Source organism: Mus musculus, chromosome 1 (assembly GCF_000001635.26).
Source record: "Mus musculus strain C57BL/6J chromosome 1, GRCm38.p6 C57BL/6J".
Taxonomy (NCBI): Eukaryota; Metazoa; Chordata; class Mammalia; order Rodentia; family Muridae; genus Mus; species Mus musculus.
Window position 1 is genome coordinate 24,306,401 of NC_000067.6, and position 17,920 is coordinate 24,324,320.

Genomic DNA, 17,920 nt, shown 5'->3' on the forward strand with positions numbered 1-17,920 from the left:
TCGAAGGTCATTTGACCCTAATTAAATTGGTTCTACCAGCTTATATTTCTTCAGGCTGATACAGCAGCCTGTATTTTCCTGATAAGCCCTTAGAAGGTTAAATTTTCTATCTCTGTGTTTTTTTTTTTTTTTTTTCACCTTGGCTAACCACATTTAATGACCTTAATTGAAACCTTTTGATACACTTAAGAATTTAGCCTTCCTGTTTAAATGCCAATTTACATAACACGTCTTTCTAAATGAGGTATAATTTTGGTAGTGATCAACATCTTAAATACTCCAATACTGGGCAGAATGAAAAATGTGCATACTGAGTTATGTGATCTGCATTGTAGAAAGGAAAACAAAAGTTAATCTTAATTCTCCTTTGAGAGTAGAATTAATAGTAATTCTTGTGGTTTCTTTTACAGTTCTCTTTCATAATTTTAAGTTTTACTATATAGATACAAACATAAATGATAAACTTTTAGTTACACCAAACCTATGCCTCAAAATATTAATCGAATGATCACTTCTTATTTGAGAGATAAAAATAATTTACTGGCATAGGGACTTTAAGAGAAGAGACAGGGAAGTTGAGACATTGACTTTAGTGGAGTTGGTTTCTAAAGGAAAATGCATTATTTGGGACAAACTTAAACAAACATTATTTGTTGGTCTGAAACTCAAGTGTGATTGTGTGCCCCATCTTTTATCTGGCAACTGAACCTTGGGATTGCTTAGAATTAAACTCTAAATAAGAGATTGGGTTTGTCAGGTTGGAAATGAAAGAAGATTCTGTTCCAGAAAAACAAGATAACCCAAAGGCCATACTGCTGTGTTCAGGGGGTGGCAAAACAGAATTTAAAAAAATTCACATACAGGAATACAACAAATTAAAGCTGATAATCTTTGGCCTGCTATTTTCCTTTAGAAAATTCTCAGCTTGTGTGGCATCTGAATATCTCTTCTAAGGTTAGTGCCAAAAATTTATAACCAAGGAGAGAGTGTACTTGAGGACTCTACCTCCAGCAGAGCGAGAAGCAGCTCTTTGGCTTGGCAAAAATTCTGAAGAGAAGTCTCCAGGACACTGAGCAGGCTTAAATAATCTTATTTGAAAGTTGGAGTGCTGTAAGGGGCTACTTTACTTGGCAATGGCTGGGCTATACAGAGATACAGAGCAGGAAAGGCACCAGGAATATTAATGTACCATGTATCAGCCTATAGGTATGGCCTATGAGGAATGCAGTCTTAGCAAATACTTACAGGGGGTCCAGTTGGGCCAGGAGCTCCCGAGAGGCCAGGGATTCCTTGAAGACCCTGGGAAAAAAACGGAATTGTTGCATGTTGGTGTTAGGAGATTTCCAGCACTTTCAGAGGCTGTCTGGTGTTCGGATTGTGGGCCATCTATAATACCACTATGACCATACACCATATACAACACACATTATTACTTGGTGTGTTGTGGGGACAGACATAAATTTTAGGTTTTTTACCACTTTTTCTATGAGAGGCTTAGATCACATTTTAATTAGAGAAAAATATTATTCACCTGTTTGTTACTTCAGAGTCATAGGAAATGCATGAAGCTCTAGAAGGAAGGGCTGGGGCTGTAGCTCAGTGGTACAATACTTGCCTAATGGTCATTAAGCTTAGGCTTCAACCTCCATCAGTATAAATGCCGACCAAACAAATAAGCAAAAACATACGAAGAAAACAAGACCCAAGTTCTGGATTGGATGGTGCCATTCTTTCAAGAGTCAGTTTCTCTACTGATTAAAATATTTTATACTGCTCAGATATTATTTGCTATATTAGAAATCCTCTTTCTATTGTCCTTAAATGATGGTTTTTTTATGTCCATTATAAATGTCGGGCAAAGTGACTGTGGTAAAATGACTGCATCTGTATTTACGAGGTATCAACAGGATTGAGCTGGATCGAGGTTCTTTGTACCAATAGGCTTAAGAATAAGTTCAGTTTATCCAACACCTGAGACCACATATTGCTTCAGGTTTATTCATGAGATACTGTGGTAGTTTGAATGTGAATAGTTTTAATCAGCTCATATATTTGAATGCTTGATTCCTAGTTGGTAGGTAATGGAACTGTTTTGGAAGGATTAGGAGGTTTGGCCTTGTTGGAGGAGGTGTGTCACTGGGGTTGGGCTTTGTGGTATCAAAAGCCAGACTCCTTCAGGTCCAGACTCCCCCACTCTGTGTGTGTGTCATGCTTGTGGATGGATGTAAGATCCCAGCTCCTCTCCAGCACCTTGCCTGCCTACCTGCCTGCTGCTATGCTTCCCATATGAACTTGGAAACAGTATAAAAGTCTTCAAATATATATCTATATATCTAAATATACATATATGTATATATATACACACACACATATATGTATATATACATATATACACACACACACATATATATGCATATATATATATATATATATGTATATTGCATTGGTCATGGTATCTCTTTGTAGCAAAAGAAAAGTAACTAAGACAGGTATGATATGAAGAAATACTTAAAAGATCTCCTTGAATGTGCTGGAATGCCTCATGAAATAAGTATCAGGAAAAAAATCTTATGTATATTTGTATTGAAGAACATATTCATTTTATCTTCAAGAATGTATCAACCCCTTTGGCTTGCTGTGTGCACATATGTACACATGTGCATGTATCAGTTTGGTGAACTACCTCTTTTCATTTCCTTATTATCACTTGTGCGAGTTTATAAACAGATTTATAATTTTGTAAATGGAAAGGACAATTTTCCACTGGGAATGGTGCTTTTTAATGACTGAAGCTTATACACATGTATGAGAAATTTTCTTATCTTAAAAAAAATCCACATTTCCATAACTTTTATACATATATCTGTTTCAGATATACTTACGTAGATATCTTTCTCTCTTCCCTACTTTAAGTCTCAACTTTGAGTGAGTTTTCAGGTTGTCTAATTTATAAACATGGGAGTCATTAAGTGCTGATGACAGCATTAATCTTGAAAATAAACCCTGCTACACAGGTAAAACCCATCTTTCTCAGCAGTCTTTCTCTCAGGTGCTCGAAATTCTGTCACAAGAGTGAAAGCTGCCGCAGAGGCATAAGGGGTGGTATGAAGATTTTGTAAGTCCCAATGGCTATTGAAGGATGATGACACTCAAGAGCAAGATGGACAAGTTTAGCACATAGTATCAAACTCAAAACTCAAATTAAAATCTATTGCGTAGGCATTCAGCCATCATTGTTATGCTTTATGAATAACGACATTTTCATGCCTTCTTTGTCATTTATTATCATAAAATATTATATAAAGACATATAGTCAAATTTTTTTCTCTGGCTAGAAAATGTAGGATCTGTGCTCTGCTAACACTTTGCAATTTGATGTTGAGTTATACAGCAACATGAAGAACCCAGAGTAAGTCACTTTTCAAAACATTGACAAATGCCTGATTCCTCTAGCTTAGTGAATTAAACTGTTGTTTCTAAAATTAGATCTCCGAAAGGTGTGAGCTTCCCTCTGTACCTTTTTCGTTCAATGAAGAATAGACACCTGTGGCTTTGTAACATTAGAGACAATGCATGTCTGTTATCAGAATGTAGTCTGTTGGCCAGTTGAAAAGGTATATATTGTTGGCTAACATTTTATTCACTCAGACAAACCAGCCAAGTACGTAACCATGGTATTCTTTGAGTGGAAGTAGATGATGCAATCACTTGCTGTTACTGATCTGTGCGAGAGACAAAAGCTGTATTGGGCCTGGTTCATCCACGTTACGCTTGGTATATAGAGGACAAGAGAAGAGGGCCTCCTGCACTCTAGTGAGTCCTCTGCAGAATTTCGTGTGATCCATGTCAAAGAGTGCACAAAGTGTGTCTAAGAAAGAACACACTAAAATACTGAGGGATATTAACAATGGGTTCAGCTCACCAAGATGGCAAAATACCTCACAGAATCAATAAAAATTAACTTCTCGTGAATTCAACAGAGTCACTCATAAAAAGCTCCAATTCCAATTATTTCTCAATTCCCTTGTTTTTTATTACCCTCTCAATTGCCTCTTAAGCCCACCTCTTGAATCTAGGCAGTTAAAACCTGCCTGCCTGTTAAAACCCATTGCTGTGTTTATATTTTACAGAAATCTTCTGTGGAACTTGAGGAAGCAAAAGCTCATTAATTCTTACTTGTTTTCAAAACAAATGCCTTCAATGTTTTATTTATAAATGAAAATAAATGCCGTACTTCTCATTCTTTAATTTTTTTAACTTGGAAAACAATCCCGAGCCAATCTTAAAGGTTTCCAGAACACAATGAATATCAATAAAACCAATAATAAATGATGATAGCTTGTAATGGGAAATATAGTTCCAACCAGGAAAATAGATCTATTTTACAGTGTCATAATTTCCCATACTACCATCAAGGTTAATATATGCCAGATGGCTTTCTTACTTTCATTAAGAACTATTAGCACCAAAACTGTTTAAACCAACAACAATTCATCATTCTAATTGGTTTTTCTAAGAGTTAATGTGAGTTATGCAGGGCAAGAATAATGTCCTGAGCATCACTGTGGCTTACTGTCAGAAAATTACACCGTTATCTCAAAACCACATCTGCGTTGGATGCTCGGTGCTGGGGGTGAGTGGCTGGCCTAAACCGGTCTATCAAGATCCTTAGCTTAGCTTATTTCTCCCAGGCATTTGGAAGCTGAGCAGTGACTTAGAGAAACCAAGGTTGTTAAAGTTGAATCATGGTAGAGAGGTGTCCCCAGCTCTTAGCTGGGCTCTGAAGCTGCCCTCATCCTTACACATGTTCATATGCTCTCTCCCTCTCTTAGCTACCCTGAGCTTTCTTTCTGTGATTACACTCTTCCTCTTTCTATCCTGCGAGGGTTGGGATAATTACCTGAGACCTGAAACCCCATAACTTTCATAGTAATTTTTAGCCTTGACGCTGTGTCTCCATATTTGTACCACCATAGAGAAATGAGTATCGACAATTACTAAAATGTGCTATTTTAAATCAAATACATACTCATGGTTTTGGGATTAAACATACATTATGGCGAACCCCGTTTCTTTTTGTTAGAGTTAGTCTGGTGCTGCTGTGCATCCAGATGCTAAAAATCGGCTCCCAAGACCTGGTTACCCCCAATGAGTGAATCTTCACTTATTCTAGCTTTTGTTTTGTAAACTTTGTCCCTCAAGTCATTCCTGATTGGTTAATAAGGATGCCTACAGCCTGTGGCTGGGTGGAAGAGAGGTAGGTGGAGCTTCATTCCCGGGCCTGGGGTCTCAGGCAGGGACCACGAGGGAGAGAAAAAGAAGGAAGGAAGTCTCCATAGGGTGTTGTGGGTCATTGTGGTTTGGGAGCTCATGGCCATGAGGGTCGCCATGATGGAGTAGGAAGTGCTCAAACGAAATTTATGACAAGTAATATTTTTGACAAGGAAGCAAACAAAATAGCAGAGAGGTCTGATGTCTGCCCAGCTGTGGGGCTTTACGGCTTATTATAAATCTAAGAGTCTCTGTGGCATTTAGTTGGGATATTTGAAGGCAACAAATGGTTGGCACATACCCTCAGAATAATAATCGCCTCAACATCTTTCCTCTGTTTGATCAGGAGAGAGAAGCAACAGCAGAATCGCTTACCTCATCGCCTTTCTCCCCGTGTATTCCAGGGTAGCCCCGCTCTCCTTTGCTTCCCTAAAAAGACAGCAACTTCAGCTAATACTGGACCATTTCAGTGTCTTTTGGAACAATAGGGGAAAGAAAGTAACCCCTCCTCCCATCAGAACCCCCGGGGTCCGTCATTTGGATAGGATCAGGGTAGAAAGGAATGGCAGCCTGCCCAACATTGCCAATGTAAGTTCTACTTTTTAGAGAGTTTGACAAATCTCTCGGAAGACTTTCTTACCTTTGGCCCTTCTCTGCCTGGGAATCCCGGAGGACCTCGTGGCCCTACATCACCCTGGAGACAGAGAGGTATCAGAGCTCTGAGGTAGGACTCCTCAGGAGCTCAGTAGGCTGCAAACATGCAACAAAGCGCTCACCTTCCTGGCTGCAGGATCATACTTTCCAGGCTCCCCAGTGCTTCCGTCATCGCCTTTGATGCTTTTCAGCCCAGGGACATTGGCTTGACAGTTGCCACAGAAGTTCTAGCGAGTATAAAGACAACATACTGAGAGGTTCCTAAAACCCATTTAAGAAACCGAGGTCTGATCCGTTTGAACCTTGTCAATGAGTGATTGTGAGGCCATTCTGCTTTCAGAGACCTGTGTGTCCAATTCGGAAGATGACTTTTTGTAAGGTTAAAAATTCTGACAACCCTAATCATTAATCTTGGTTTATAATATTGGTGAACGCGTACTTAAAAATGAAAACACCTCACATACATCTCTGATGCCATTTCAAAGGAAAACTCCCAATAAATAATGGGGGTGGGAAATGTAATTTGAGAACGCAATACGAGTTTTAACTTTTTTTTAGCATGTTGAGGAAGGGAAGCCATATTAAAGTTTGGATTAAGCAGCAAGATTAAGTAGCATATCAAACTAATAACCCAAGTAGTGAAATCAGCATTCCACTGACGTCACCACAACCCTCAGGTGATCTACAGAGGCTGAGTCTAAGTGTCTTTGCTTCAAAAATAAACCAAAGTCTTATCACGTGGCTAGGGAAAAATGTCTGTGAGAAGCTTATTTAAAACAAAATGGTGGATAAAAATATGATCAGGGCTAAGACTAGGAGCCACTGATGGAGGGCTCAGCTGTCAGGGTAGGACAAAAAAATGCTCGTGATTTTCATTCATGGGGAGAATCATTGAACAGAAAAAGGGGCGGAGATTTGCCATTGATAAAAAAAATTGGCAAGAAAAACTAAAGCCATTCATACCAATACTTTTGGCCCAATAAATATCTGGTTCCCAGAAATATATTCCTTGGAACACAAATATATGTGATATTAAGAAGGATCTTGGCCTCAGAAATGGTAGATTCCACTCTGGAATAATTCTCTCTAGGGTTCAAATATGTAAACTGATACCAGAATCAAGTGTATAGTTGATCAAACAATTTTACCACCTGTATCATTCCATGGGATTGTCAAGTTGATAGAAGAATTAAAAAACACACATAAAGTTGTAGATCCACCATGCAGCAATGGGGAAAGTGGAACTCAATAGAATCAGGAGAGTTTCCACATTTCAAGATGTTTAAAAAAGATGAATTATGACTGTATACACACACACACACACATGAGCAAAATAGAGCAAAGCCTTAGGACACTGATTTCAGAAACATCCTCAGATAGAGGATTGCACTGATGACTTTAGTAGAATTTGAAAAGATGGTAATTGTTATAACTCAACAGAAACTTCTTAGATTCGTTTGGTATTAGTCTCATTTTCTTTGGTTAGATAAGGCAAAGTGTTAAAACAAGGGAAATTGGCCTGGCGTGGTGGCGCATGCCTTTAATGCCAGCACTCGGGAGGCAGAGGCAGGCAGATTTCTGAGTTTGAGGCTAGCCTGGTCTACAGAGTGAGTTCCAGGACAGTCAGAGCTATACAGAGAAACCCTGTCTCGGAAAAAAAAAAAAAAAAAAAAAAAAAAAAAAACGAAAAAAAAACCCCAAACAAACAAACAAACAAAAAACCAAGTGAAATTGGTTTTAATAAAAGTTCTTGAAAAAAATGCAATATTATTTCATAGAAATGATTAAGATGAGCCCATCATTGGCTGATGTGCACCCTAATTCAAAGGGAACCCCGCACACTGATTAACCTAGAAGATCAGGGAAGGAGAGTTTGGTTTTAGAATTATGCTAATTCTTCTCAGCGCTCTACCTGAAGTCATCTTAGAAAACATAAAGTAGTTACCACCTTGTTAAAGACTCAACACACAGAGTTTGAGTCAGCATATATTAATATTTACATTTATATATCTTTTCTGAAAACTTTAATTCCCCAACCAGTATGTCCCCTAGACCATGTCTTTTGGTGGATTCAATGCTATAACCATTTCTTCGTGTTTACATATAAGTCATCAGATAAATCTTTAATGAATGAACACAAGTTGTGTAAGTGAAATATCTGTGTAAGTGGTATAAATGCATATACATTACTTTCTGTTCATTCATAGACAAGAAATGTAAGAGTGAAACCAACAGCTACATTTTCATTTGGGTTCACCTACTCTTACTAGATTACACAGAGACGACACGTACATAGCTTTACCCACTACCAGGTGCCCCCATGTTTAGCCCAAGGCACTTTGTAGAATAGATAATCAGTAGAGATAATTTTTGTTTTACAGGGTAACAGATGTTAGGGCAATTGTTGGCTTTATAGCTCATTCTGTGAAATTCTGTGACATAAAAATTCAATCTGCATGTTAAATTCAGAGACTTTCATCTTGCAAGTGACCAGAGCTGACAGAGTGGCACATACAATTCACACAGCAAGGGTGGGTGAACATCTAGGAAGAGAAAGCTATCGTTTCAGAGGAGGCAAGATCTTGGGCCAGGCGTGGTGGCTCACACCTTTAATGCCAGCACTTGGGAGGCAGAGACAGGTGGATTTCTGAGTTCGAGGCCAGCCTGGTCTACAAAGTGAGTTTCAGGACAGCCAGGGCTATACAGAGAAACCCTGCCTCGAAAAACAAAAAAGAAACAAAAACAAAAACAAAACAAACAAACAAACAAACCAGAGGAGGCAAGATCTACTTAAAGGTATCTATCAATGATGTTACCCCTTTCTGTCTTTCATCGAAATACTGCCTTCCCACATCCCCATATCCACAATGTGAGACCCTGAATTTCAGAGTGGGAAGATTCACATAAGTGCTAGAATTTATCATAGAATATGATGCTTTCCTGCCTTACATATTTCTAACATTTGAATTTGAATCTTTTTGGACTGAGAAATTAATTCTATCTTTGGTAGAAAGTTCCCTTTTAACCTTTCCTGCACACAAATGTGTAATTTCTTTTATAGCAAAAGAATACCTTCAGCAGGGCTCCAATGTCTCCCAAGAGAGGAAGTGCGATCTGTAGTTAAGAAGAGAGAAAAAAACCCAAACCCATGGATATTTGCATATACATGAACACAATGCAGTATGAACATAGAAGTTATGTCTTTACTTTTTGTTTCATATTTTTCACATTGCATCACAATTGCAGCCTTCTTTCCCTTCTCCTTTCTTCCCAGTTCTACCCTTGCAAATCACCCCTCCCATTACCACCTCCCATTCTCCTCAGAGAAGGGAAAGCTCCCCTTGGGTACCACCCCACCCTGGGGCATCTAGTTCCAGCAGGACTAGGCTCACTCACTTAGGCCCAACCATGTGGTCCAGGTAGGGGAAGGGGATCCAATGGCAGGCAACAGTCAGAGACAACCCCGCTCAACCCACATGAAGACCAAGTTGCACATCTGCTACAAATGTGTAGGGGTCCTAGGTCCAGCCTCTGCAGGTTCTTTAGTTGGTAGTTCAGTCTCTGTGAGTCTCCAAGGGACTAGGTTAGTTGGTGTATTTTTTTTTTCATAAAGTGACATGCTAGTTGAAATTGGGACATGGAATTTTCGTCTCGCCGTGGGACTCACTGGCTTGGCTTCATGCATCATGACATATCACCCAGCACTGAAGGAGCCAGGCTATTAGAGAATTCACTCTGTTCCTTCATCAAGAGCATGCATGCTCACCATGGATGCTTTGCTCATACATCTGTATTGTGTAGCTTCACCACCTGGTAACCTCTATGTTTTCCCTATGCTGTTGGTTTCGAGTGATGTGCAAAAGTCAAACCCATTTGTTAAAAGGAAATCACTCCTTTACCAGGTACATTATCAGGCTACTGAGAGATATGTGAATGGCAGGGTGAGTCTGTCCTTTTTTTTTTTTTAAAGATTTATTTATTGATTATATATAAGTACACTGTAGCTGTCTTCAGACACACCAGAAGAGGGAGTCAGATCTTGTTATGGATGGTTGTGAGCCACCATGTGGTTGCTGGGATTTGAACTCAGGACCTTTGGAAGAGCAGTCAGGTGCTCTTACCTGCTGAGCCATCTCACCAGCCCATGAGTCTGTCTTAAAGTTAGCTCTTAAGGAAGTTCAGAAGAGACTTCAGAGGGACAAGACAGACACCTGGGAAACATGGGCTGTGTTTGTGCTACAGGTCTTAAAATGCCCTTTCAGAGAGAAGCACTGTAACAGGATCTGTGGAGAGGCACTCAGGATTCAGTGATGGCCCTAAGGGAATGCTGGATAACACTGCTGCTTGCAGCTACCGCAGGCAGGAGCAATATGGGCGCTAAGGGGATCTGTGAACCCAGAGAGAGGACAGATTTGGATTTTATTGTACAGGACTCTTAATACAATGCCATGTGCCATATGAAAATTTAAGTGCGATGGCTGAGGCTGTTTAAAGGGATTTACTGTCACTCATAGGAAGGTTTAACCTGAAATAAAACTATGTAACACATGGTTAGTATCTTAATGCGTTTTCTGTGATTTTTTTTCAATCCAATTTTCATAATTTAATCATCTCGTCTGTTCAGAGGCACTCCATCAACGGAGATACACCACACTGGAGGTAACGTACCTGAAAACCTTCATTTAGAAAATGAAATTCATTTACTCACCAGAATTGAGAAGAACAGAAATTGTGGCTATCTATTTTATCTCTATTTCCCATGGAACAAAGACATTAAATGCTAAGGCTCAGCCTGGGGCAAAATTGTACAGCTGAATTATACCCTTAGGAGATAAGTATGCATCTCACACACACACACACACACACACACACACACACACACACACACACAATAATGCTGACCCAGCTTGAATTTTTTTCCCCTCTACAAAATAATGGGGATAAACAAAATCACCAAGCAGACACCGAGCATTGTAATTAGCTTGGACAGCAGAATTTGCTTGGTAGGCTGTTTGGCTTCTGGGTACATTAAAGATACATAAATCAGGCAAGGCCTGTCTACATACCGGGTCACCTGGGGGGCCTGGAAGGCCTGGCTTTCCATCCTTCCCTGGAGCTCCCTAGAAACAGAGGCAACTTATTCAAACCTCTGCAAGTTAGAGAAAATTCAAACAGACATGGGGTGGGAGTTGGGAAAATGTCCTTACGTCATTCCCTGGCATCCCTGGAGTTCCTGGCAATCCAGGCAGACCTCGAGGACCCTAGGGGAAAAAGTTAAAAATTGCTTAGGAACAGGTTTCTAGTAATTTCCAGCGATCAAGAAGACTAAACTTGCTTTGTTGAAAAACTTAATGAGTCACGTACCTGAATACCTGGCTCTCCGGCTGGTCCTTGGGAGCCCTGTGTAAAAAAAAACGAGAGAGAATTATCCAGATCCTACCAGGACACCCCTCTGTTTATGAGCAGAGCCTCAGAGTTTGACGCCTGAATAATCTAAAAGCTCCGAAAACCCCTACACACCATTTCTAGAAAGTTCATCATGACATCAAGCAGTAGTTAAATGACCAACTATCCGAGGCTAGAAGTATGAGACTTTGCTCGCACATGCGGGAGTTTCTTTCTCTCCAGGATGCTGCTGCACACACAGAAGTGTGCAAGCAATGTGTCCAAATTCTATCAGATCAGAAACCAACTGCCCAAGGGGCTCAGAGGCTTGGTGCCACGCACTCAGGTCGAGTCAGCTTGACAGGCCTGAAGCCTTAAAGCCACTCATGAAGCAGAGAGTTTCACGGAAACTCACCTCCTGCAGTTTTGGCGTTCTCATTAACCCATATACTCATACCCTATTCCCGCGTTGGTCTGGTGTATGGATCTATGTGCTCTCTTTTAGTATTATCTTATTATAAGTGCCTTTTAAGATTGAATTCTGATATAGCTAAGCCTTTGCCAGTGCTCCAATATCCCAGAAAGTCCTTGAGCTGACCATGGGCTTGGAATTCAGTAAAAATGTTGCCTATTCAGTGACATTCAGAATTGCCTCTGGTATTACACTATCACTTTGAATAAAAGCTAAGTCACTGCCTTACACAGGAATTTACCATCATCTAGGAAGAAGGAAGTTTGAGACCTAAGGAGGAACCAGAGTAGATATTTAGAACTATAGATAGCTGAGTTACACCCATACACATGTATTTACAATGGCTAGGGGGAAGGTGGACTATACAATAGACTAAAATAGGAACTATGGCAAGGGCCCGAAGCCCTTGACCCTGGCTTCTAAGATTAAGTGGACCTTAGGTGGAGCTCTTTTTGATCCCAGTTGTTAACAATGAATTCTATCCCAGGTGGTTCCTGTCAGACCTTCTATGTTTGCATTCCTGTTTTGTGTAAGAATCCAGTAACCTCTTTGTACCTTGCTGGTGTGTCACCCAACTTCCCTATTTTCTTCTGTATAAAAAGTTTGATGCTCGATTTGACAAATTACATTCAGATTCTACACAACCTCTCCTGTGTGCATCTGTCTGTCATTTCATCCAACACTTTGCCCACCTGCGACTAGAGACCTGTTCCACGCAGACAAAGGGGCCCAAAGGGTCTGCGGCAGCTTGGGCCTCCTTTCCTTCCTTCCTTCTTTCCTTCCTTGGCTCGTTTTCCTGTTTGTCTATTTATTTATTTGCATATTTAATTGGAAAGAGGTTCTTCTCATGTACAATACATTCCGATCACAGTTCCCCTCCCTTCACTCCTCCCAGCTCCCTCTACCTCCCCTCCCTCACCTACCCCTCCTCCATTTCCTCTTCAGCAAAGAGCAAGCCTCCAAGAGACAACCCAACATTACAAAACAAGATATAATGTCAAGGCAGGACAAGGCAACCCAATAGGAGGAGAAGAGTCCCAAGGGCAGGCAAAAGAGTCAAGACACACCTGCTTCCACTGTTAGGAGTCCTACAAAAACACCAAGCTAACAGCCACAGCATACACAGAGGACCTGCGGGAGACCCATGTGTCCCTTATTTTTCTCCTTAGAAACAGCCCACACCCGTGTTCATTGGAGGGAGAAGATGGCTACTTCTTGAATACTGGGGTTCACATAACTCAAGTGAGGTTCAAGCTAGCAAACATATTTGTGATGGCACAGCCTTTAGTTTTGAGCTTGGATCAGAGCTCTGGAACAGCTTGATTTATGTAGTGAGTTTTAGGCCAGCCAGGCCTACACAGTGAACTTTATTTTTCTTTTTGAATTTTTTTTTTTTATTTTAAGCAGTTAACATCAGTATTTGCTCCATTTCTTATCCTCTTTAAAAATATTCACCGCACTGTTATTATCTAAGCTTTTCCTTGCCTTTCAATTGTGTTCCTAACTGATACTTTCCCTCTATAAACATGTTACCTCTTTAATGAGTTCTCGATACAATGTTTTATCCTCTTTTAAAGGCAGCAGATAAAGGAATGGGTTCCATTAAGGCATTTTCATAGACATGTTGCTCTCAAATGCTTCCCTCTCCCATTGCCTTCTTCCGGCCCATTTTCTTCCTGGTGATTTCCGTTCTCCCCATAGGAGACCCCTCCTGCTTCCTGTCAGATGCATTTCATTACCCTCTTTTATTTCCCCCTCTCCTCTTTATGATCTTTTCTTCCCCTCCATGGTTTCATGTCTACTTACATCACACACACACACACACACACACACACACACACACACACACTCACAGAGCTCCCAATGGAGAAAAAAATATGTACTATTTGTCTTTCTGAGTCTGGATTATTTCATTCTATTAATAGAATGATTTCTAGTCAAATGCACTTTCCTGAAAATGTCATGATTTCATTTTCCTTTATGGAATGAATAAAACTTCCTTGTGGGTACATGCTATCTTTTCTTTATGTATTGATAAAACATCCAGGCTGGTTCCATTTCGTAGCTCTTGTGAATAGTGAAGTAATGGTTGTACAAGTCTCTTTGTGGAATGCTGAGCTAAATTGCGTTTGATATGTACTCAAGAGTAATACAGCTGGGTAACGTGGTAGTTCTATTTTCAGCTTTCCATAGACATTGTAGCAGTTTGTATCTACACCAGTTGTAGATAAGAGTTACATTTTCCTCATATCATTATCAATTTTTGTTATTTGTCATGATGATAGTTTTTTGACTAGGGGGAGATGGAGTCTGAAAGCAGTTTTAAAAAGCCATTTACTTTATTTATAGTAGTGTGTGTGTGTGTCTGTGTATATACATGTGACACATGTGCACATCTATGGGGGTCTTGGTGTTGGATGCCCCTGGAGCTAGAGTTATAGGATGTTATAAGTTGCCTGATGTAGGTGCTGAGAACTTAATTCACACAGTATAAGCTCTTAACTAATGATTCATCTCTCCAGTCCTCCTGAGAGCAGCTTTAACATGTATATCCTTGGCTGATAAGGATGTTAAACATTTTATCTATTTGTTATTGTGTTTCTTCTTTTAAGAGCTATTTAGTTCATTAGCTTATTATAGATTAAACAATTTAGAGAATTTTATTTATTTAAGCTTTCAACTTTTGAAGTTTTTTTTTTTTTTTTTTTTTAATAGAGTTCCACACGGATGCAATCCTTGTCATTCTGTAGGCTGTCTTTACATCCTGGTGGCTGTTTTCTTTGCTGTGTAGAAGCTCCTTGTTTCATATTTTCCCATTGTCAATTTTTTAAACATTTTATATGCTACTGTATTCCTTTCCAGAAAGTTTTTGCCTATCCCTGTATCTCAAAAAGTCTTCTAATGCATCCCCTAGTAGTCTCTCATTTTATATTAAACGCATCATTTCTTTCTGACTGATGTTTCTTCAGGGTAGGTGATATGGGATGTATTTATTTCTTCCATATGATAGGATCTGTTTTCCCCAGGGCCATTTGTTGAAGAAGCTATCTTTTAGCTCAATGAATATATTTGATTCTTTTTTCCCCCCAGATTAGGTGTTTGTGGCAGTGTGGTTTTTTTCAGTCGTCTGCTCTATTCCCTTGATCTGCATGCCTGCTCATGTGGCAGAACCATGCTGCCTTGGCACTGTGGCTCTGTAGTGTGAGTTAAGATCAGGTATTATGATATTTCTAGAACATCTCTCTCTTCTCAGGATTGCTTCTGCTGTCCAGGGTCTTTTATGTTTCCATATGTACTTTAGCATTGCTTTTCCTGGTTCTGTAAAGAATATCATTAGAATTTTGGTGGAGATCACAATGAATCCATGGGATGGCTTTAGGTAATATTGCCATTGCCATTGCATTAATTCTGCCAGTTTATGAGCATCAGAGATGTTCCCAACCCCTAGTGTCTCCTCCTGTACCTTCAAGTTTCCATTGAGGCTTATTTTTAGGAAGTCCCCACACCAGCACTTATTGAGTAAGGTTCTCTCCTCTTGATCTTTCTTGTCAAGTTTTTTAATAGTATGTAGAGATGCTGCTACATTTAATGCTTATTCTGTGTTCTGCTTTGTTACTGAAAATTTTTCAGCTCTAAAATTTTTCTAGCAATGTTTCAGGGTCTTTTAAGCATAAAGATTGAGTTGTGTCTAAACAGGTATGGTTTGAATCCCTCCTTTTCTATTTGAAACTCTTCTATTTCTTTTCCTCGACTTACTGCTTTGTGTAAGATTTTGAGGACTGCACTAAATAAGAGTAGACACATAACAACACAACCAATGGGTTTCAATAAACATCTGAATATTACTTACTGTTCTACCAGGGATTCCTACACCTGGTGGGCCTGTGTCCCCGGGGGAACCGTGGAGCCCAGGCAGACCTCTTTCACCCTGTGAAAACCAAAGACTCTAATTAATTTGAGGCACAAGACATTTCTAGTTCTGTTTTTCTTAACTATTAATTCTTCTAAAATTAGCTATGAAATTCGTATACCTTTGGCCCACGTGGACCAGGTGATCCTGGATTTCCATCTAACCCCTAAAAGGAAAAAAAAAAAAAGCAAGATGACTACATTTCTTTTTCTAAATAATTAAAAAATTAGAAGTCATAATTCAAAACCGTGATTTACTCACTAGCCTTCATTTTTCTTGAGTAAGACTCTTATTAAATACAGAGGGACTATTTTACAAGGTTATAGATTTTGAATAATTAGCTTAAAATATAAGAGGTTTTATCTATGAAATTAAATATCTAATCTTCAGAATGATCACCATTAGTTGTTGATGTAATAGGAGAAAGAGGGTTGAGAAAATGGGCAAATCAAATGAGTATATTGCCTTTTGGGTTTTCAGGTGATACAGTTTCCAGTGTCCTGAGAAGAATGTGGATCACACACACTTTCTATGAGTGATGGTCTGTGGTTGTAGCCTAAACCTCTGGGAAGGTGGTGTGGAGCAGTTGTTCTTTCAATCACTCAGAAATCAGCACCTAAAGTCTTGACACCTTTCAAACATCTCCGATGACATGGAAAGTGTTGTGTGCTTGCTTATCATCTGCGAAACATTCAAAATGTCTTATCTTTCTGTGCTAGGGTATAGGATAAATTTTCTTTGGGGTAGGCTTTAAAAAAAAATCACACTTGTGTCTTAAAACTGGGGGCTCAGAATTAGCAGTGAATGAGCGCTCAGGGACACCCCTAGTCATAGGGTAGTACTTACTGGTTTCCCTGGCAGGCTTATCCCTGGAGGCCCAGCATCACCCTTCAGACCTGGAAGTCCAGGAGGGCCTAGCCTTCCACCCGGATCTCCCTGTGGAAAACAAGAGACGATTCTTTCTTTTTCTGCTGAAGTTCATAGTGGGAGGTTGGGAGACAGTGGTTTCCATTGCTTTATGTTGTCACAGCCAATCAAAGTTCATCCTATGTTCCGTTCTAAATTCAGCCCCTCTAGTGCATTTACCAAGTGCCTAGCTCAGTCCGGGCACTCTACTTACCATCTTAGACACATTCGAGCTCTGACATGAGTTCTGCTACACAAGGTTTAGCAGTACTAGAAAACACCGACTTGTGTGTAAACACAGGAACAAAGAGAGTGTCTATTCATGAAGCGTTTTTAGATGATCGAAACACCTTATTATTCCCTGAGAGGAATGCAGTATTAATATGCATAGGACACATCAAGAAGCAGGTAGTAAAAGACTAAGAGGCTTCTGAGATTCTACAGCTTGACCGCAGCCCTAAGATCTCCACTTCCAGGTTGGCTCATTTTCTCATCTGAAGTTTCTGTGCTCCATCATGGCAATGATATATGGCACCAGGGACACCCGGACACAGTTTGTATGAACATCTGTCCCTGTACTGATGTGAGGCTCAAGCCTTGAAATCTTGTGCTTCTTCCACGGCATTAGGATCTTTTCTTTCTATCTACTTAAATAATATACAAATGTAAAATCGAAACTCTACCTTTTCTCCCTTAACGCCTTGTTTTCCTGGAATACCATGTTCTCCTGGCAATCCCTAGAAAATACAAGAAGAAAGAAAACTAGCAGTTAGAACATCTCTTAGTGTAATAGCCATGCATCTTTGTCAGAGAACTGAATTTAAACGTCTATATACAAGGTAATGTTGATGTTTAGCCTTAGGGGAAGCGCTATTTGGAGATATGTGTGGCTTCCTGTCTGTGCAGTCAACAGCCATAATGGGAAACAGAAAAGAGTAATTGAAATGTTTCACCTATATAGTTTCTAAGAAGGAAGTGGGATGGTAGGGGCTGGGAGCAAGCACTACATCCCAACTAAAAATGTCAAAATATTTTTATTATGCTTTTGCACAGGGGCTTTTTTCCTTTTGATTTTAATTCTCATTTTATTTCCTCAGTACCAACAGTTCTGTCTAAGCAGAGTATTTAATGTTTCCTCTTGTGTTATTAACATTTTTTTTTATGGTGTCTTTCCACAAGGTATTCCTGAAGTGATTCAATAATGCCTTGTAGGAGTATGGTAGTTTGAATATGCTTGGCCCAGGGAGTGGTACTATTAGGAGGGGGAGCCTTGTTGGAGGAAGTGTGTCACTTTGGGCATGGGCTTTGAGACCCTCCTCCTA

The 17,920-nt window shown here is 39.8% G+C and overlaps 1 protein-coding gene across 7 annotated transcripts in view; it reads right to left on the reverse strand.

The window, feature by feature from the left end:
• Col19a1 (collagen, type XIX, alpha 1) overlaps positions 1-17,920 on the reverse strand; it is a 330,240-nt gene that overhangs the window by 48,718 nt on the left and 263,602 nt on the right. For all 7 annotated transcript variants that reach the window (XM_006495645.4, XM_030245411.1, XM_006495646.4 and 4 more), the window contains 12 exons: positions 17,282-17,335; positions 16,539-16,628; positions 15,814-15,858; positions 15,633-15,710; positions 11,290-11,325; positions 11,133-11,186; positions 10,992-11,045; positions 8,998-9,039; positions 6,048-6,152; positions 5,912-5,965; positions 5,647-5,700; positions 1,246-1,299 (listed from right to left, as the gene is read on the reverse strand). In XM_006495645.4, coding sequence (XP_006495708.1) covers positions 1,246-1,299; positions 5,647-5,700; positions 5,912-5,965; positions 6,048-6,152; positions 8,998-9,039; positions 10,992-11,045; positions 11,133-11,186; positions 11,290-11,325; positions 15,633-15,710; positions 15,814-15,858; positions 16,539-16,628; positions 17,282-17,335 — 720 coding nt within the window. The remainder of the gene's footprint in view (positions 1-1,245; positions 1,300-5,646; positions 5,701-5,911; positions 5,966-6,047; positions 6,153-8,997; positions 9,040-10,991; positions 11,046-11,132; positions 11,187-11,289; positions 11,326-15,632; positions 15,711-15,813; positions 15,859-16,538; positions 16,629-17,281; positions 17,336-17,920) is intronic.